The 21,823-nt window shown below is 41.0% G+C and overlaps 1 protein-coding gene and 1 long non-coding RNA gene across 4 annotated transcripts in view; one reads left to right on the plus strand and one right to left on the minus strand.

The window, feature by feature from the left end:
• The window catches only part of LOC310840838, a 387,462-nt gene that overhangs the window by 103,157 nt on the left and 262,482 nt on the right, over positions 1-21,823 (plus strand). The window lies entirely within an intron of this gene.
• The window catches only part of RNGTT (RNA guanylyltransferase and 5'-phosphatase), a 117,062-nt gene continuing 108,148 nt past the window's right edge, over positions 12,910-21,823 (minus strand). For all 3 annotated transcript variants that reach the window (XM_083730394.1, XM_083730395.1, XM_083730393.1), the window contains 2 exons: positions 17,156-17,279; positions 12,910-14,633 (listed from right to left, as the gene is read on the minus strand). In XM_083730394.1, coding sequence (XP_083586520.1) covers positions 14,476-14,633; positions 17,156-17,279 — 282 coding nt within the window. In that variant the 3' untranslated portion in view covers positions 12,910-14,475. The remainder of the gene's footprint in view (positions 14,634-17,155; positions 17,280-21,823) is intronic.

Raw genomic sequence — 21,823 nt, forward strand, 5'->3', positions numbered from 1 at the left:
CCCTAAAGTGCCTCCCTTAGAAGGAAATAATCTCTTTCTGCTCCAAGCCCCACTGACATGAATGGGAATCGTACAAAAACACAGCTTGAGCAGTTTCCATGCATTGCAATGGGGCTTGGGCACGAGAAATGCCTGCAGGATGCTGCACAGCTTAAAGCATGAAAAGAATATTCCCTTTTGATCTTCACCCTACAATATTTTTGGACTCCTACTTTCTGATCAAAAGAGCTGTAAGAAATCTGCCCTACCAAGAACTCAGTTTGCTCCATGGTCTCAGATGCTGTTGCTATCTCTCTATGCAAACACAAGCAAAATGTTTCCAGTCACCCAGAGACTGGCTTGATGGTCTCATCTGCAAACAGCAACTTACGAATACAAGCTAAATCAATGGCAAATGAAAATATTTTGCAAGGGAAAGTCTGATGGAAGAATCAACATCTGAATTAAGAGCTTTTTCAAGTGTGTCAAAAGAAGAGAATATGAACATGAATAGAAATGGGTGGCAAAAAAGGAGACTTAGGAGCCATGGATAACTAGCAGCTCAGAGTACAGTGAAAGAGGGATTATTGCTTTGGGGTTTTCTTCTTCCTAAAGAACCAAGAGAGCAAAAATATAAGACCAACTAGATATCACTGAAATTTGCAGCCATTGAGGCTGTCAAGATATTAAATTATACAGGACACACAGGCAAGGCTGGAATATAACCTTCTGCCAAAGATTTGTTTAAGAAACATCAAAGCAGCTAAATTTAATCACATTGAGCTTAGTCTGGTATTCTCTTTCATTTTCAGCAAGTTTAGAAAATTAATAATGTTATTGGCAAACATTTATTCATATCAGCCATGCTACAACGCTAGCCTGCTTACAGTTGGAGGCCTTTGCAAATGAATATTTTAGCCACTTTCTGCCCAATTTAGAATGAAGATGTGTGTGCTTCTGACAGATAAGAAACCAGCAGCAATGGGGGGGAAATTACACTTATGAAAGCACACACCAGGATCGCCACTGAAATCTCCCTTGAATCAAATCAATTCTTTCTTTTTCTTTTTTAAAGTCTTTTCAAACTGCCACTATGCCATGGAGACCAAGTCTCAAAGTTCTGAGTACCCATCCAAATAATGTATTGTACTAAATGACTTCCTCCATGGATCTAAGTAAATAAATTATAGAACTTCAATCACCCTTGACTATGACAGCAGTCTTTCCCCCAACATGTGAGGGTGGGGACCCAGCCCCTGGCAGGGGTGGACTTTGGTGATGTCCTAAGCAAGGACAAAAATTGTTTTTTAAATGAATCTCTCAGTAGGTACTTGTATAAATATAGGTGTGGTGGTGATCAACATTTTGCACCCCCTTGGCTTGGTGCCCAATGTAGGGGAAACCACACTGAGATTAGCTGTCCCTGGCCAGTCTCAGATGGGCTTTATCTTCCTCTGCCCTCCCTCTTTTGGTATCGGCACATCTCTCTCGCTCACTTTTCTTGTGCAGACCACTGCCTAAAAGAAGCCACCAGCTGCAGGAACAAGCACCAGCCCTTTAACAAGGCAGATGCAGCACTCCGGGGTGAGGTGGGGCTTTCATCTGGACTATAAAGCTCTGCCAATTGCTTCTCAGGCAACATGGTCCTGAACCAATATTTTGGTCCCTGTCCAGTTCCTCGCCTTCTTTTATCTTCCTCTGTTACACAACCACAGGTCTACTGGGCTACATCTTGCTTGGCCCACCACTTCCTTTGATGGTGGACATCATACTGGATCAAAATACATTTCTCCTCTTCTTTTCATGATGTACCAAGTTTGCATAGTCTTTGCTGAAAGGAAAGGCAATGATACCAAAAGGAGCAAGAACATTTAAAAACTGTGATGGTAGTGGTAGCACTGCCCTAAGCTTCTTTCAGTCACCAGCTGAACACCTTTGACTTAACACATGTTGTGCTGCATACTTATGGGGCTTGTTGCATTTCAAAATTATTCCAATGTTTTAAGCAATGGTATGGTACTAGTTTATTGGATCAACTGTATGATTTTCCAAAGAATTTACACCCTACTAATTATTATAGCACCTTGCACACCCTAAACCTCCCAGGCAGCACCCCCAGGCAAATAATGAAGAGAGAGAGATACATCTTACCTACAGAGAGAGAGATACATCTGAGTGCTGTCCATTGTCCTGCGCTTGCAGAAAAGGGAGAGATCATACATTTCAATAAAGACATAAAAGAGGCATGAGCATCAATAGATGCTATTTTACGTACTTGCAAATTAAGCTCCAAAGTTTAATATTGTTCTGCCACTGATTATTTTTGCAGAACACCAGCAGAGGCACACTCATTCATGTGAATAAGTGCTAACTGCCTACAAAATTACCATTGATTTGAAAGAATTGATTTCTCTGCGCCAGCAACGCATTAAATCTTTTTTTAAGGAATACATTTTCTGTGGAGCAGAAAGCAAAGTGTAAGTTGACTTTAAAAAAATAAAAAGACTCAATTCCTCAATTGTCTTCTGTTTGAATGGCCTCCTCCCCTCCCCTCCCCTCCCCTCCCCTCCGCTCCCCCCCCCCCACATTTATCTTATTTAATGGCTATTTTATTGTCATGTATTTATTTTCTTGTGAGTGAAAATTTATTAGATTCACAAATTTGAAGACCAGAGGACCAACAAAGCAAAGACAATCCACATGCAGAAATAGGAGCTCTTTTTGGATTCCTACCCCCTGAAGAATAGCAGAAAGTGGGGTACTGCAGCATAAGGCAATGCATGGGCCTTTGGGCCAGAGGTGCACCAAGGAGCTCTGATAATCTGGTTGGGCATGGGAGACATTTAACCCAGGTAGGCCCAGCTCCTCTGCATTAGCTGCCATCTGAATTGCCAGCATCAATCATTTAATTAATTAGCAGGCAAGAAATCCCTGTAAGCAACAATGTGTAAATTACGATGATGCTGTACATTAGGATCTCCACATTAGGGCCCATAAATCAAATACTGTTTATTTTTGTATTAACAGCCATTTATGTGCTGTCCCCAAACAGTATTCTCTGGAAATAATAAAGCATACAATAAATAAATAAAATGGAACAACAAAAGAAGTAAACAAATTATAGCTTAAACACTTGGCATTAAAAAAAAACACACCAAACATCAGCAGGGGGTAAAACAGCACAATGAAAATTATACAGCGGACCTAAAATTGGATGGATTCAAAAAGTTCACCATTTAAAAGCCCGCATAAATAAAAAGGTATTCATCTGGTACCAAAAAGAACACACAAAAAATCTGCCTCTCTGGTAGGGCATTCCATAATCTGAGTGCTGCCTCTGAAGCCCTTTCCCCAGTAGTACAGCGATGGTTCAATTAATAAAAAAAAGCTTTCTGCTTTGCATGCTGTGTTAAGGGCTTTCGATGTTCACAGACACTCCAAAATGTCAGGAAATTGCAGCTAAAGGCCACACCATTAGCAGATGCATTATTTAGACCATATGGAGATAGCATGATATGGAACGCTGCTGCTTCACCACTACATTGGAGCTGGATGGCTGTCAGTGGCAGAAGAGTGGACCTATGTGCCAGATTGGTCTGTACACTGAAACAGGCACATGGAATCTATACAACTGAAGCTTTCCCCATTCCCCAATCGCTTAATATTTCTAAGAGGGCAAATTGAAAATCTGGAAAATTTACTCGGTTAAAACAAAAGCTGGTTAGAGCATTTCAAAGCAATGCCAAGTCCCTTGCGATTAAGTCTTCTTGTGAAGTTCTGTAATCCATAATTGATTAAGCACCTATCCTTCACAGCAGCTGACACACTTGTCCAACGCGTAGCATGAGGAATCATGCACGGGTAATTAAAGGAGCAGAAAGCTTCCGCTTGCTGTGAAGATGGCAAATTTCTACTGCGCAATCGTTTAAAATGAATGCTAAGCAAGGCATTAACGTTAATACAATGCCAAATGATGTGAAGCAACTCACCCATGTTGGAATTAAACAGAAACTAAAAATCTTGACTCTTCAGAATATGATCAAATTAGCCCAGTAGGGCATTGTGAGATGGTTATAACTTGTTCACGCAAGGCTGCAAAGGTGTGGTGGGAGAGAAAGATGGTGTCACATGTTGGAGGTAACGGTGATTTAGGGTCAGTGCAGACCCAACTTCCATGGCACTACAGCTCCTATTCCATCACATCTAATGTGTGGACAGCAGGCAGGCACATCCGGTGTGGGAGGCAGTGCCACCTGCTCTCCCACCTGCTCTAAACAGTTGAATCTTCATGCGCATCACTGCCAATGATAGAAGCATCCCACTGTCTCACAGAAAATTGCATTTTATCACAGTGGCAGATCATTTTAGTGAGGGCTATTATGAATATACTCATCATTAGGAAAGATAGGGGTTGAGGTTTTAACTATGCACAATAGTCAAACTTAACCACTAGACTCTGTGACTAGAAAACTCAGTATGATTTCACTCCATAGGTTGAGACTGGAAATAGTGAGGAGTGATTGCCTCCCTATTCCAAAATGGGATAGTTATGTTGGGTTTTTGAGCCCCTTGAGCATCTGCTACTGCCTCCTCCTACTACTACCCTCTAGACAAAAAAAGTTACCTTGGGGAAGACAGCAGGGTAGTTATGGCAGGTGGTTCCATAGATGTAGTTGTACAGAGCATCTTTTTCTCACTGGGGATCTTAGGACTAGTCACATCCCACCTCAACGGGGGGTGGGAATCTCCACACATCTGTGGGAACACCCACTGCTGTCTCCATTCCTTTCCCTGTCACCTTTCCCAAGGTACCTTCTTCACAATCTACTGGCATATAAATCTGTAGTAGATACATCACAAAGAACACTGCCAAAAATAAATATAAATATTGCCACTGCAGAAGGCAGATTTGTCAAGAAACTATGTTTAAACCTTGTAGTGCATACAGTTGTTGAACAAATGTCCAATCACCTAGACCAGGGATGGGGAAAGTGTAGCCCTCTCTATGTTTTGGTCTTCAGCTCCCATCAGAAGGATATATTCATAAACCAGCCTGGTCAATGTTCAGGGATGATGGGAGTCCAACAACATCTGGACTCTGGAGGGTTACACTGGTTCCTTACCCATGAGCTAGGCTTTGCCCAGTAAATGCAATTCTCCAAGAAAGAAATCAAAGGCAGCATAGAAAAAATCAAGACATTCAAGGGTACAGGAAGCTGTCAAAAGGGCAAATCGTTAAAGGATATTCTTAACATTGAACTTTGCATCTTGTACGAAATTAAAGAGAAGGTATTTTAAGTCCATGTGATGGCTGATCTTATCTAACAGTCAGCTATGAATATCATTACCACATTTGGATATTTGCAGACAGCCTCTGTGTCATGAAAGTACAACAGTTTATTAAATAAAAGACAGGCATCTCTCTATACAAAGCTCAGGTAAAGCTGGAATGAAGAGTCCTGAGTCATTATTCTTTTTTTTTACATGGCTGTGGAGCTTAATGGCTTTGGAACTATGCACCTTGTCCTCCTCCCCATGAATTCAGATGCCAGAAATGTTTCTTCTTGTGTGCTGCTTGACATACAGACATTTAACAGGTCAGTTATCAACCTAGGGTGACAACCAAGGCATAAGAAAAAGACAGATTCTGTATTCTTCCCATTAACTCCCTTTTCAAATTATCCTATGATCACAGTACCTGATGAGCATTCACAAAGTTACCTGAAAGATGGGACTAGTTGAAACAGTAGGAAGAACATCCAAGAAGAATGAGGGGAAAACTCCATAATCCTATGGACAATTTCCTTGGAGTAAGCCCCATTCAACTTAAGTTTGGCTTCCTTCTGAGTAAACATGTATAGGCTTGACCAGTTATTGGCTTACTTTACTTGGACCTTACTCAAAACCTTACTGTGCTACTAATCTAGATGGAGCTACAGGAATGTAAGAAGGAGTTGAATCCAAACATGTTGTTGGGATTCAATATACAAATGTGAGTACATTTAAGCTAATCCATTTCCCCAAATTGAAAAAGACTCAAATTGTTTGCCCAATAAATCCTTAAAACAAAACAAAACAACCAGCGCATATTAGTTAATGTCTATGAATTACACGCTTTCTGTACTTAACATAGGAATAGGGCAGTTTTACCAATGTCATTTTTTGAAACCAGACTTTTGCTTTACCAGTTAGATATATCCATCTATTTACATAAAGTATAGGCAACTTTAGGCACATTTCTGAGTCATATTTGTGAATGGTTACGGCTCATTTATAAAATCTGAAATGGGAACTGTGAAGAAAGGAATGGGGGATATTACAAATAGGTCATTGGCAACATGCTTTAGTTTTTTTAAACAGAATGTATTGGATTATCTCCAGAAAGGTAAAATGAGATTAAACAGGAGGAAATTTAGGGTGGCATTTTTAGGCCAATGATGTTGTGTGGCTGCTGCAAAAAACTTCCATGTTTGAGAGGAGTAGCAATCCCAGAATAAAAGTAAGGGGAAATGTCTGTGTGTCTTATGGAGAGAATGTGTGGTCCCTGGAGCCGAATCACCCGAGTGCGACACGCGCCATTGCCCCACCCTCCCAGTTTGGCGACAGCATCACCTTTCCCCTGAAGCCTCGGGAAGGTTTGGGAGTGGTGGGCAGGCTGTGTGATGTTGCCTCACACTCCCGAGCTGGTCTCTTTGAGAGAGGCTTTGCCTACGGCCTCCCCTTTCCCCTCATGGCTCCGGGGATGTTGGCTGGAGGATGGCGAGAAGAGGCAGCTGCCGAGAGAGGGGAGGAAGAGGACGGAGAGGAGGGGGACCGAGAAGCGGGGCGAAGGGAGGTAGGTTGCCATGAGTGGAGAGTCATGGTAGAGGGCAAAGGAGAGGCAGCAGCGAAGGGGAGAAAATGCAGATGTCGCCTGATGAGTTTGGGAGAATGGAACGGAGAGGAGGCAGCTGGAAAAGGGGCCTGTGCTGGAGGGGGAGAAAAAAGTGGGGAGAAGGAAAGCCTCATATGGCTGTCGGGCGCGCAGCTTCCCTCCCAAGCCTCTGCGGGATCGCTCTCCTCCTGAGGAGACTGTGATTCAGAATATATTTTTTTCTTGTTTTCCTCCTCTAATAACTAGGTGCATCTTATGATCAGGTGCGTCTTATGGAGTGAAAAATATTGTACCCATCTGGAAGCACCCAGTAGCATGAGGTAACAATTAAGGTAGCAAATGCAGCTTATCCATCATGTGTATATGATCTATCCCAGGGACTATGTGGAATTTAATATTAGCATACCCTAAAGAACCCAGCAGCCATTTTGATTAAGGAAAATCTAAAGATCTATATACAAAACTACTGCTATAGTTCCTAGGTTTGCAGCGCACAGTAGAGACAAAGAAAAATGTTGTTTCCAAATCTCATTGGGAATGAAAGCATATGAATCTGAAGCAATGCTATTTCCCCAGGCTATCATTTTCCAAAAGATACTTGACTTCAGAGACCCAATACTTCAATATTCCACTCATATAGCCCACAGATATTCCAATCTTTTAGTAGTCCTCAACAGTTATCTAGACATCTCTTCATTTCATGCTTTTGCTTTCTATGCTGAAACATAATTTAACATTTTCTACTTATACATATACACACACACACACACACAGAGAGAGAGAGAGAGAGAGAGAGAGAGAGATTGTGTTAAGACTGTCTAACATAATTGAAATTGCCATAGGGTTATCCACTTGAATAGGCATACAGGATAGATAAAATAAATAGGTATCTAGAGATATCTTGAATTTTCCTGAAGACAACATATGGATAATGCTCTCTTCACATTTCCTGTAACTGAACATGCAATTAGAAACACAGAACTTCCCTCCATGCTACAATTGTCATTTTTAATAGATCTGCCACATTTAAAAAGCAGATCTCATAGCATAGCCTCCCCTCACGTAGACACACCTGAAAAATGTGTCTGGGATAAATTAAATAATCTAAATAGTTTCTATAAATATGAATTTCTTTTGTAACTATAGACATTTTAGAACAAGCCTGTTTTTATTTTTGAGCTTTCAACATTTCTGGCAATTCTGTCTTTTTAATTTTACCATCTACACACTCAGAATATATTACCAACTTCAAATACAATATCCCAAAATGAACTGTGTTTCTCATAATTTTAATGTAGGTTTATTTTTCTCTGTGTGTTTATATAATATTTATATATTTGGGGGAAAATCTATATCCCACATTCATATAGAAAAATTCTGTATCCCATATTTTTAAGATTCCCTTTTCTACAGCACTTGACATATTTTCAGTGGATATAATTCTCCCTCTCTAGGATTCACTTTGCCACCCAAATGGGGGGTGGTGTCGTCTAATCAGAGCTATTAGTTTCATTCACTATTCTCTTGAAGGAAGGGATGGGCTCATGTCCATGGGTCCCTTGCTTCTTTTTAACACAAGCCAGTTTTTCACAGCCACTGCCTACAACTAAAGTTGAGTTAAAATAACGCTGCCCAGTAGGACACACACAAAAAAAGAACTCCTGTTATAGGTGCCCAGGATGCCATCCTAAATCCCATTTCTGTGTATTATTGTTCCGAGTTGATCTCCTTATGTCATGTTCCATTTGGGGGAATGTTAACTTTCATACCTGCCTCCAGAAGTGCTATTTTTCTAGAAAAAGAGGTGCAGGAACTCACCATGAACGCCTCCCTTGTTTCTCTTAGAATGGAAATGGTGCCCACCTGAGAGGTGCCAGAACTGTGTTCCGGAAAGTTCCGGCTGGGGGGGAGGGGTTTGAAGCCTTGCCTTCATAAATGGCACTTCATCTACCTCATATGCAGTGGAGGCTGGTCTAATGGAATTACTGGGGAATGCCACCCCCTACTGAAAATGAAATATTCTCCTCAAATCTCACAGTCGCACCACCTCTCCTGCCCCCCCCCCCATTGTATACTTCCATGAACTTACAGAGGCATTTCCGTCCATCTTATTGTCCTCTGGCCATTCAGCTCTATCTACCACCAAAAAGTGCAACTATAGCAAGAAAAACCAGGTAACTGATCAGGTAGCCCAAGTCCTATCCATAGTTTCTTCCACGCTTTCCAGGCACAGTCCACACTTTTAAAGCCCAGTGTCTGAGTTTTAAGCAAACAGCAATTGAGAGAGAGAGATGGCCTGTGTATGTGTTGCAACAAACACTGTATTAGCCATTTCCCTATACAGTGGTACCTCGGGTTAAGAACTTAATTCGTTCTGGAGGTCTGTTCTTAACCTGAAACTGTTCTTAACCTGAAGCACCACTTTAGTTAATGGGGCCTCCTTCTGCCGCTGCGCCGCCGCTGCACAATTTCTGTTCTCATCCTGAAGCAAAGTTCTTAACCTGAGGTAATATTTCTGGGTTACCTGAGTCTGTAACCTGAAGCGTATGTAACCTGAGGTACCACTGTATTCACTGTAGCTGTTGGGTGGAATAGAGCAGGTAAGGTAGATCTGAGTCCATAATATTTCCAGAAAAGGTGTGTGGATCTGCTTCCAACAAGCCCCTCCCCTAGCAGGAAATTTATATTGAATGCATAGGAATGGAGAAAAATGCTGTTACACAATTATTTCTACCTAGGGTTGCCTTATTCCAAAGAGCAAAAAAAGAGGACACACATTTGTAGGTGGGGCAGGAGGGGGGGAGGAAGAAAAATAGTAGTAATAGTGCATGTGCAGGTGTATTGAAATATTTAATAATGGTAACTAAAAATGAAAATGACATACCCTCCCAACATTTTGTGAGAAAAATTCAGAGCACCTCCCCCCCATCTCACATCTCCATGGGTTGCCCCCTCCCTGCTGCTAACCCCTTCCTTGCTCTCTCCTCCCCTCCCCTCTTACCTTTGCTGTCTTCGGCCTCCTGCTCACAAGACGGTGTGTCTCCAGAAGATGTAAGGCTAAATGGCCCCAGGCCTGGCAGCCGCCAGATGCAACACAAAGCCTAGAGCGACCCCAGGAAGACTGTGTGAGCCCTGGCGGCCACCGGAAACAACTCAAGGTCTAAGTGAGCCCCGGAAGGCCACACAAGGCCTCACCAGTGAATCCTAGAGCTACCCTGGTACAAATAGTACAAAAAATAAAAATAAAAACCCAGACGTTTTGCAAAATATAAAAAATCCACCTTGGTGATTTTACCTTTGAAAAAGAGGACATGTCCAGGCGTATGGCAACCCTACTTTGCTCTAAAACAAAGAGCTTCAGCTCTGTGCCTGTCTGGATATGACTACACATCCTTTTTCCAAACCTGGAAGATATTCTCCCAAATATCAGACATAATAGAGGTTGATTGTGATTAGTCTAATGTGATGAAGTCTGCACATAAGCACACATTATCACTTCACATTTTCAGGACAGAGCCATGCATTGCAAATATGTTCTGCTGTGCTCTGATGTGCCCTGGCTCAAATGACACAATCGTTTTTGGTCTGTTGTTTGGGACTGCATAATCTTTTTAATTTAGGGGGGAAATATTTTGGATAATGAAAAGCCGGATTGATTGGGGGGGTGAGGAAAACTGCATGCAACTGGAAGCACATTTTAAACATTTTTGTGTTTAGCTTTTTAGCAACAGATGTATAAACAATAAATGAATTCCAAAACGTACACATCATTTGGTACGACTTACCATAATTTCTAAATAAGAGGTATGGAGTCAATCTTGTCTGAAAATCATGACTGAGCTCTCTTACATGGAAGCTCTTTCCTGTCCTTAGATATGCAGAGAAGAATTTGATATTTCTTTTTTTAGTGATGTTGATGGTGTTTTAGAGGAGACAGTGGTACTCTGTGCATGTGTAAGGACCTGTGCTATTTTTCCAGAAAAAGAGGTGCTTGAACTCTCAATGAAGACCTCCATTGTTCTCTTAAAATGGCAATGGTGCCCACCTGAGAATTGCCGGAACTCAGTTTTGGCAATTTCTGGTTCAAAAAAGCCCTGGTAATGGCACACTTTCCTAAATAAATGCTCTTGTGATGAAAACAGAAAGGATAAAAATTGCAGCCCTACCAAGTCAACATCTTACCGGACACCACTGCTTGGTTGTGAAACAGGCAAATAAATCCAGAAGCCTCTTTGGGAACTATAGCTTATTTTCAGCTTATCTAGATGTCTGTTCTGAATGAAATCGCTCCCACTTCAGTATGGTTGGCTTGTGGCCGATTCAAACATGCAGATTTGACTGGGTACAGCACTCACAATGGAGTCACATGCCAGGCTTGCTTTTCAGCGTGGGCGCCAAACCTATAGACAGGGTGGCTGCTCTCATTACAAAATAAAATAATCTCCTGGGGCACAGGAGAGACTCTGCCTTTGAGTTTCTTCCCTTTCCTTCCAAGAGCCTTTACAGATGCATCTGGCTCTTCCTATCCTTCATAGGATTTCTCAATATAACTACCATTTCTCTCTCCTGCAGTCACAGAAAAGCTAACTGAAAAGTTTCATTGCCATCCTGCCAACCTCTATACATGACACTGATGACTGGTCATCACTAAGAATGGGCCTGGTTTTTTTTTATCTTTTCCTTTAATCAGGCAACTTAATTTATTCCTCATTTTTGTCTAGCAGGAGGCAATTCTATCAGGTGGGATCTGTCAGCTCTCTTCAGCCTCTTTTCTGCAATCGTATCTGAAAATGAGCTCTGCCAATGCAAATTCCTTTTTGGAATATAGTCTGTGGCTACAGATTTGCTTGGTTCATTTTATCCATTTAAGCAGCCATTATTTCTACCATTATTCTTGCAGAGAATTGAATTATTTCATCTTACTGCTTGCTGTTCTGTTTTTCTAGATTATGTTGTATATGTACACAAATCAGCAGGCTTGAAAATGATTGGAATAAATTAAGTAATAACTTCATTTCAGAGAAAGCTCTGCCTTAAGATGGAACGTAGTATAAATGCCTTGGGCTCTGGCACCCCCTTCTTGACCCCACCCAGCCATGAAACTTAACAAAAAAAGTGCCCCCATTTGTAAATGAGATCTATTTCCCCCCTTAAACTGAACTACCATTATTTTAGATAACTGACTTCCCTCAAATATTTAAAATATATTTTGCAGCAGAATGTAATGACATTTTCCTGGAATGTCATTGAATGCAAATGTTCTGGATTACTTTATTTTTAAAAAATCAGCCCACTCAAGCTTCCTTTTATGTGGTCCAGTCAACTTTTTCTGTTGCTGCTGACTTCGGTCTCAGACAAATGGAGGCCTTGCACTGATTAAGGCAAGCTGGTCCAACTGAAATTGTGTTTAGGATTATTCTTTCATCTGTTTCTCATGGAAGCCTCTTGTTCTTTCATAGCTAAGTCAAGGCTTTCAGCCTTTGGAAAGAAAATGTGAAGCATCTATTCAGTTCCCCCGACCCACAAATGCAAGGGTGAGAGCAAATTTAAAAGGCAAAATGCATTTGTACAAGTGAAATGGAAATCTCATTAATTCAATATAACCATTAATAATGTGAATGAGGACACAAGCAATGGGCATAATTTATGAAAATAATAAATACTGGTACGAAGCTATGGCTCTAGAAGCATTTAAGTCATAACCAGCTGTTACAGCATGCTAGAATACTGAAAGACAGGATAAATATTAGTAATAGATATTTAAAATTTACACGTATTATTTGCAACATAGCTGAAAGGTTGCTATTACCATAAGTGTCCAAATGGCACTAGAAATCATGTTATGCTGTACCTGCACGACAGAGCTTTAAATCTAGGGCAAAACAATTTTATCCATTTAGAAACTTACATTTTATCCATGAGTGCAAAGTGATTGCATAGCTTTTCACATCTATTTATAAGGCTGATGGGAAACTACTGCTTAAGTGGCAGCTATCTTCTATAGGTGAACAGGAATATATGTAAGTAAAATAATTTTGGTCAAATTTCAACTTCTCAAGAAGAATAAACTTATTTTATCTGTTCAGTGCCCAGAAAGATAAATGTAACATTTTAATAGACAGGTTTCAAAATGGCTACTGAACAAAGCATAAAATGCATTTTCATGTATAAAAACAGGGGAGGGAAATATTAAAACTTTTAAATATTTCCTAATATAAACACCATTTGGTTATCAATACATAACAAATAAAGTTTTCGCAGATCAGTAGCTAGCTGAATGCCTAAGTGACTTATACATATCAATAAGTATAAACAATCAAAATGCTAAATGGCTTCTTTTACAGTCAGCTTATGAAATGCTATTACATTTGTTCCTAGATCTTAAACATGTAATAATTGCTCAAGGTCTAAATAATGTGGCTTCTCTGTAGTGATGGAATAACTAATAAATTTGCTATACATCAGCAAAAACCAGGAAAACTGTTTAATTCATATTTTTAAACTACCATCACTGGAGAGAATACTCATAACCAGCATTTGCCAACCTAGTGCCCCCCATATATGTGAGACTAGCTGGGGGCTGGGGGGGGGGCTGAAGTCAAAACCACTGAAGGCCACTAGGCTAGGGAAGAAGACTGCTCTTGTTTGGTACCTAACATGGCTCTTGCTTTAAAAATAGGAGGTCTGGGGGTTCCTAATGCTACTTTCAGTAACAAAACTTTACCCTTTTCTATTAAAGTTTCTAAGAGGCCATTTCCCTGGAAGGGAAACCACACTTCACTTCTATTCATCACCTCAAGTATCTCCTGGAATTTCCCCCAACATTTTCTCCACAGAATTATTGCAGTGTCATTAACATGGTTAGCGTACACATCAACATGATGAACATCTTTTGACATAATCCATTTACAGCTGCTGTACAGAAATTAAGCTTTGCTTTTTCATACTGAGGATTGATTGTGCTTACCAAAGCATAAAACCTAAAATGTGATATTAAAAAGAGCGTTAACAGATGAATGTGGTTCTTCAGACTAAACAAAAAACAAAACCCAATACCTATCCAAAAGGATTTACACAACTTGGGTTACTTCTTTAATATAAAATATTTTTTTTCCTTAAAAAAATTAATGAAACCTGATAAACTTTTATTTTAAAGAGTACACTGCATGAACATTTGCTGCCGTTTGTCTTTAAACATGAGCCTAAGAAACATAAGAGAACTATGCTAAATAAAACAAAGCAACAAATCTTAACTGGCTAGAGGCAACATCACACTCTTTGCAACACCACTTGGAAAAAGAAAAGGGCCGCTTTGTCATGGCTTCACAGTTCCAGTTTACTAGTATAAAATGTTAGATTTGAAAGGTACCTATCAAACAAGGTGGCTTTCCATTGATTCTACACTTTTTTTTTCATCTAACCCTTTGGATTAAATCTGTTCTCAGTTTCCACAAAGCAATATTCAACTTGTCAAGTACAAAACAAATCTGAGTCCATGATGTGGCATTCCAAAAAAAATGCACATAAGTATTTACAGGATGTTTACAATAACTTTTTGCAAATGTCCCACACACATTGTTTTGTAGAACTGTAAACAACACGGTATTCTCTCAGTCTTTAAATCACGGCCGTGGTCTTTTAGGAGGTGGCGGTGGCATGAGTTCAGTGTCAGGATCCAGGTGATGTTTGCGGGTCTGTCCTGGAGCTGCTGCTGTACATTTTTCAATGAAGTCGAAAAGGATTTCCTTTGTCACTGGATGTCGTATGCTATTACACACAGCTGTCGGGGTGCGGGGAGAGAAACACAGTCAAATAACTATGTGATAATAACACACATGAATAGTCATGTGATAAAGTCAACTTTTCCTGTTTTCAATTTAGGGCATCCCTCCTAAATAGCAAGCTATTGGCACGGTCCACACATAATACTAAGCCAGGATATCATGTGATTTAAACAAGCCTCAGGGAGTCCAGGAGTAGCACTCCTGCTCCCCTCTCACCCAAGAGATTGTACAAACCAAAATATGGTTTCCTGTTGTCTGATTCTGGTCATTATACACAAATCAGGAACTATCGTTTAAAAGAAACAGGCCAGCTTTATAACCCATATTTTGAAGTTAGCTTGTTTTGCAGATGACCTCTGTAGTAAGTTATAAACATTACATTAACAGTACAGAAGTACCCTAAAAGCAATGTTGATCCAAATATTTCATGATGAACAGAAATGTCACAAAGTTGTCATATTATGGAGTAAATCATACTCCCTTATGGGGGAGTTGTATCCAATGAAGTCATCCCACTTACACAACATAACTCCAGCCCAGGAGACCCCCAAATCTGCTCTGGAGGCTGCACAAAGGAAGGGAGGACGCAGACGTTCCACTGCATAAAGTGAAGTCCTTGCATGAACAGGACAACTTTGTTGGATATGATCCATAAGACTGATTACTACATATATCACAGTATCTGTAATTCAAATTCCAGGCTGGCAAAAAGAACAGAACTTTGAGAAGTGGGCAAATAATGCAATGCTGGTCTCCTGAGGAAGACCAAATTCTTCATTCTAGTAGCGGTGGGCAATGCCCTCCCTGAGCCCTCATTTTGTGTCCCCCCCCCCCACTATGTTGTTCTGTCAGGTGACACTGGTAGAGAGGAGCCCCACTGGTTCCAACATGGCAGCCAGCAAACTACCACCAGTGGTTCTGCCACAATCAATCGCCAGTAGAAAACATTTTGGTGCTTTGGAGGCTTTTCAATCTGCTGATCCACCTCTGCCTGGAGCAATAACAGCAAAAAAGGCACAAAAGCCTACCCCCCCCCACACACACTTCTACCCTGGATGGCAGGGCCTAGGCATGGGAGAGGATCTTCCACTCTGCTCCACACCTCCCTATCGTCAGTCAGGTATGATCTGCCCATCATTCTAGTTTCCTGGCCCTGCAGTATGATTTGCTATGGTAAACCACAAAAAGGCGAGATGAGGATTTACGGTTGAACTCTGTATCTGCTTTATGAAAATGTAAACACAAAGGATAACATTCACCTAACAAACAAGGGCTTCTGCTTGCGCAACAGGGCTTTCCCCCTTGTGCCTCCTGAAATTGCCTCGAGAGTAGGGGTCGTAAGAACTCCCAAATCAGTGACCTGAATCAAAATTTTAGGTCAGAATTAATTAATTGGAAGTATCCTTCTCATTAAAGAAATGGCATCTCTTCAGGTGTGAAATTGGCATAGCAATACAGTCATACCTCGTGTTGCATTAGGTTCATGCTACGTCTTTTCAGCTTGCGAACACGGCAAATCTGGAAGTGTATACTTCCGGGTTTCGCCGCGTGTGCATGTGCAGAAGTGTTCTATCACGCTGCGTGCATGCTCAGAAGTGGCGCTCTGATTACGGACTTTTTGGGGTGCAAACAGCACCCCAGAACGGATCGAGTCCAAAACTAGAGGTATCACTGTATATGTGACACTTTATATGGGAGTAAATATCAGTGGGCTCTAGCCTGCAAAGGCTTATGTCACAATGGAATTGTTAGCCTTTTTTGATGCCAGAAGATACTTGCTGTTTTGGCTACAACAGACTAACATGGCTACCTCACAGGAATTTCTCAGTATCTGAAATGTGCAGAGCTGAAATCCATTACTGAGGAGTTAATAAATTTGTGTCTAGTAGTTTGCCTGACACAAAGAATAATAGTTAAAATACCTATATCACACAAACTTGCATTAACTTTAAAATTCTTATATTTGCCTTGTGAATGAAAGCTGCTGCCTTGCACTTTTCATAATGTCCTTTTATTATCTGAAGGAGAATTAGAGTATGTCACAGTCTCATAAAGGACATACTCCCCCCACCCCTGCAGCCTTCATTTGTTTTATTCTCTATTGTTTGCATACTATTTTGGGATCTGAAAATTACAATTTCTCCTCCTAATTTAGTCTTCTTCCATCTGGTGAACAATGATTGCGCCATTTTGAATAGAACTGAAATTATCAAGGATTTTTTGTTCCACAAGTTCAGCTTATATAGTACATTCATGTGCCAAGCTACCTTTTCTCTGTGTATCAATGGAACACAACACAACATTGTGAATATGCTTTGTCAGTCCACGCTAGACAAAAAATATTATTTTAAAGCAGTCGCAATTCAGACTCAAGTTGTGACCCAAATTTTAACCAGTGTCATTAAAACATTGATGCTATTAAAGCAACTGAGCTGAGTATAAAGTCCTTGAAAAGATGTCCTTACTGAAGCAGGGCAGACATAAAATGCTGAGATATTGGACCAATTATTGCACTCACCCATTGCAGTGTTGTAGGCATTTGGAAAGCTTTTGTCTATCCGTTGTCTCATGAAGACCCAGCTATTGTTTTCAAACTTGCATTCTATAATCTTATTGTCATATTGTTTCAAGTCTTTTGTTACCTGTTTTATTAAATAAATAAATAAATAAATAAAAGTTTTACATTTGTCAAAGATGGGGGAAGTCAAACATTTCTTTCTTAAGTGAGGATACTCAAAACTACCAATGCACATTTCACATAGTTATGAAACTTTTTTTCCAACTTGTACAACCTACTATGGACATTGCCCCGTCCCACTGCCAGCAAAAGATGAAGGAGTTTTAGACAAGACCACAAAGTAGCTATTTTTGGTTCCTACACATAAGGGTAGAAACAGTTGTACTATCCAGATAACAAGGAAAAGACTGGACATCAACTCCCCACCACATCTCATAGAATTGCAAAGTTGGAAGGGCCCCCATCGACCATCTATTCCACCCCCCTGCAATGCCGTTGAAATTGTTAAGAACTGCGCCAGATTATGTGGTAGGGGCATATAAGAGTTCATCTGCTGCAAAGTGAGCTCTGCCCTGAGAAAATGGAAAACTCCTGGATTCCTGAGTGGGCACATGTATCTCTGCATCAACCACAGCCCCTCCAAAAGTCTCAGGAACATTCAGAGCACAGGGAAGAGACTGACCATTATTTGCCACCCAAATGCCTAAATTTCTGTTGTTGCACCAGAAGATGAGACAGTAGGGCATATAAGAAATCATCTCCTGAGTAGATTTAATAGAAAAGTAGAGCTCAGCATCATCAGCATACTGATGCCTTGTGCCGCGATGGTTGCTTCCAACAGCTTTATGTGGATGTTAAATAGCACTGGAGACAGAATTGTGTCCTGTGGTACCCTGCAGCTTACGCTGCCAAGATGTAGACCTGCAGCCTTCCCAATGCTATTCTCTGGTAACAGTCATGCAAGTAGGAGTGGAGCCACCATAAAAGAGTACCTCCAACTTCCAAACTCATGAAGACAGTCCAGGAGGATGCCATGGTCCATGGTATCAAAAGTCACTGAGATATCCAGCAACAGCGGGGTTGCACTCCCCCATCTCTCCCTCAAAGGAGTTCATTTGCCAGGGTAGTCAGGGCTGATTTCATGCCAAACTCGGTCTACTGTGATAAGTTCACTAGGCTTCAATTGTTAAGATTCCTGCTCCGTGATTGCAGTCATGGGATTGTTGTCTATCACATGATGGTGTATGTTTTGACTCCACAGAGTAGGAAGTGATGGAGACAGGATGTTTATTTTACTGTGTTCCTTGAAGTGGGACTGTTGTCCTTTGTTCTTTCTCTTTGCTATCTGATGAGAAAGAGGAAGGAGCTAAGTCAGAATGCTCCGAGTGTATCGTACGTAAATAAACGTAGATTAGCCAAATGCTGAGATAGAGTTGTATTACGCGAACTGCACAAACTCTGCGGATCCCTGAGTGTGCCAGTGTCTGTTGGCATCGGTCGCTGTGATGTTCGGGCTGAAGAAAGCTTTTGAAGCTCCCAAACAAACGACCAAGAGGGAGACAACATGCCAGTTGGGCATGTGTCTCTACCAGGGCCCTACATGAGTGTAGGACGAGCTCCTGAAATCAATATCACTATGACGGTGAACAATTTTGCCCTCGATGCCTAGTGAACTTATCACAGTAGGCTGGTTCCAGTGCCCCACTGACTGGGGCAGGTAGTACCAACTTTTAAACCACTCAAAAGAGCTCTGCTGGGTGGCTACTTGAGTATGTATGTGGACCTTTTTCTGCTTCCATCCTTGCTATGTGATAGTTGTGGTTTTGCATTCTAATCACTGTTTGATTGGCTCTGAAGTTTTAAAGTTGTAGTTGCAGTGGTCATGAATTGTGCCAACAATAACTCTAAGGGGTTATAATGAAGGCACATGGGGGGCTTCAGGCAGCAGGAGCGGGAGAGGAAGGGGAAGTTCTGTTGCACACATGGAACTCTGTGGTGTGAACTGAACTTCAGTGCTGGATACAACGCTAACTGTTTTAAGCTATAAATACTGCAGACTAGCAATGAGATAAGTGGATCAACCTGGCACTGAACCTTAGCAGTGTCAGCATGCCCCTGGTTTCAAAGCCTCAATGCATTATACTTCCTACCTTATACCATTCTACCATTCCCCCCCACACACACACTTTCTTTCTGCTCTGAAAATTCCCCTGGTATCTTTACATATCAAATGTCTGGAGTACTCCACAGGCTTAAAAAAAAAAATCATTCATTACTTGCCAACCAGAGACAGATATATTCCCCAAAAATATTTTACTATTAAATGATTCAGAGAACCGCTTAAGCTCACTAACTTCCTTTTTGTTTTGCGCACCATACTCTATGCATGTTATTAGCCACTGCAAAATTTCTGAGTAACTATGGCAACTCCACTTGTTGAGAACATTTCATTTTTCTTAACAAGAACTTTATTATGATTGGGTCCATCGCCACTTGATGAAATATTTGCTGTGCTGCAGTTTGAGAAAGGAAGAGTCTAGACTGAACAGTGTATTTCAGAAGTATTTTTCCTCACCAACAAACAACAATGAATATTTCAATTTCACTAGCATTCGTTTTGATCTGTATTAGCTATCAACACACAAGTAAATAGAGGATTTTGCTGCTGAATAATGTGAGCATTATTTTGTTCTGAAAGTGTGTTACAAACTTCCACATCATTTTTTGTGGGGTATAGCTTATTATCGACTTCATTTCTGACCAAAATTGCACATGATGCACAATTGAGAGTCTGGTATAAAATGTTATTTTTCTTCCCTTAGTTCTGCTGGCCAAGTTTCCTCCACCCCAAAGAACCAAAACAGTAATTTACTCAGCAGGTATTAGGATGGCTAAATTGATTTCTGAAAAAGGAAACTGTGGAACTTTATTTTTCTAGGAAAGGTGATACCATGAGAAGCATTTGGCTTTTACACAGCCATGAAGTTACTACAAACCCAGTTTTGTAGAATCATTCTCATCTTGCTTGCTTGATTAACTCCCTGGTGTGTCTATCTTTCCTTCTCAGTAATCCTCCTTTGTACAGAACATTACACATTCCTCTATGTGTGAGGAAAGCATTTTTCAAACAGATGTTTCGCAACCATGGACTCAGCTAGCATAAAAGTCACACTCAGGAAAATACAACATCCTTTTCTAATCCACAGTGAATATGTTTAAACACAGGAAGAAACTTGAGGCTGTGTAATGACTTGGAAATGAATATTAACTGGCAGTGGCTGCCAAATAAATTTGGTATTTATATACATTTTTTCCTGTTGGAGCAGGAAAAGGTTGTTAGTGAACCACCTGCTTGATGGAGAAAGAAGGCGGTGAGGGAAGATATTCTGCAGCAGCCAAAGACTTTCACAAACTAGAACTCTCTGTAAGGCTTCGTTGTTGATCATTCTTGCAGTGTTCACAGGATGAGAATAGCAGAAAATTATGTGGTTGCTCTATTTGACTGTGACAATTAAGCAGTATTAACTATCTTATGTACTAACTTGCTTGGTCATTCATTAGCAATCTGGAAGACAAATATTTCCAGAAAATGCTAACATCTGCCAGTGCAATGGCCTAAATCCATTTTCCCAACAGAAACTGCTGATCAGTTTAAAACAATAAAAAGTTCCCATAATTACTCTGAACATGGAAGGAGAGATGGGGAGGGCAAGAATAAACACTGGGCTAATTATATATACCCTGTATCATTTTAAGTGACTGCTATCTACCATATCACTCACTTATTTTGCAAGCAGTAAAAGCAAGCAAGGTGGTAATAATAGGTTAACAGTATAATTCTATACATGCCAGTCTAAAGAAAGTCTCAGTTGAATTCAACTGGCTTACTAGTACCTAGTAAGCAGGTATAGGACTGAAGAGACTACTGCATGATAAACCTAGTGGGAAGACAAAGTGATGTATGGTCATTTGTACATGTTCAGAACAACTTCAACCTGCCCTTTTGCAAAGGGAAGACAATTGGACCATTCCCACATGTCTAAGTTCTAGTGATTAAAAACTACCTGTATAGCAGGACACATTCAAATTGTGTGCTACTACACTGCTCTATTTCCTCCAAAAAAACATGAAGCAGATTGGGTCTTCCATTTTGCTAAGAGTTCTTTCAGCTGCAGAAGAAATCTGAGCAATTCTGTGAATTTATTTTCAAAGAATTAGTTTTCCATTTACCGTATTTTTTGCCCTATAGGGTGCACCGGCCCATAGGGTGCAGTTATATTTTTTTTTTGGGGGGGGGGGATAAAGAAAAAAAAATATTTTCCCCCCGAGCCCCAAAGAGCAAAGAAGCCATGACAGCGAGTGGGATGGATCCCACTAGCTGTCTTGGCTTCGTTTTTAGCCTCGTTGCTGGGGGTCCGGGAGCGAAGGCGAGGTTGCGCTCAACCTCGCCATCGCTCCCGGAGCTTGCTGCTATCCGAAGCCCGGGGAGCGCGGCGCTGTAGCCCGCTGTGCACCCCGGGCTTAGGGCAGCTATCCGGCAGGCTTGCGGATAGCTGCCCTAAGCCCAGGGTGCACAGTGCCGCGCTCCCCAGGCTTCGGGCTGCAGGCAGCTATCTGCCGCCGGGCTCCGCAGGCTTGCGGATAGCTTCCTGAAGCCTGTAGAGCTAG

The sequence above is a fragment of the Podarcis gaigeae genome, assembly GCF_964106915.1.
Source record: "Podarcis gaigeae genome assembly, chromosome: 3".
In the NCBI taxonomy this organism is placed as follows: domain Eukaryota; kingdom Metazoa; phylum Chordata; class Lepidosauria; order Squamata; family Lacertidae; genus Podarcis; species Podarcis gaigeae.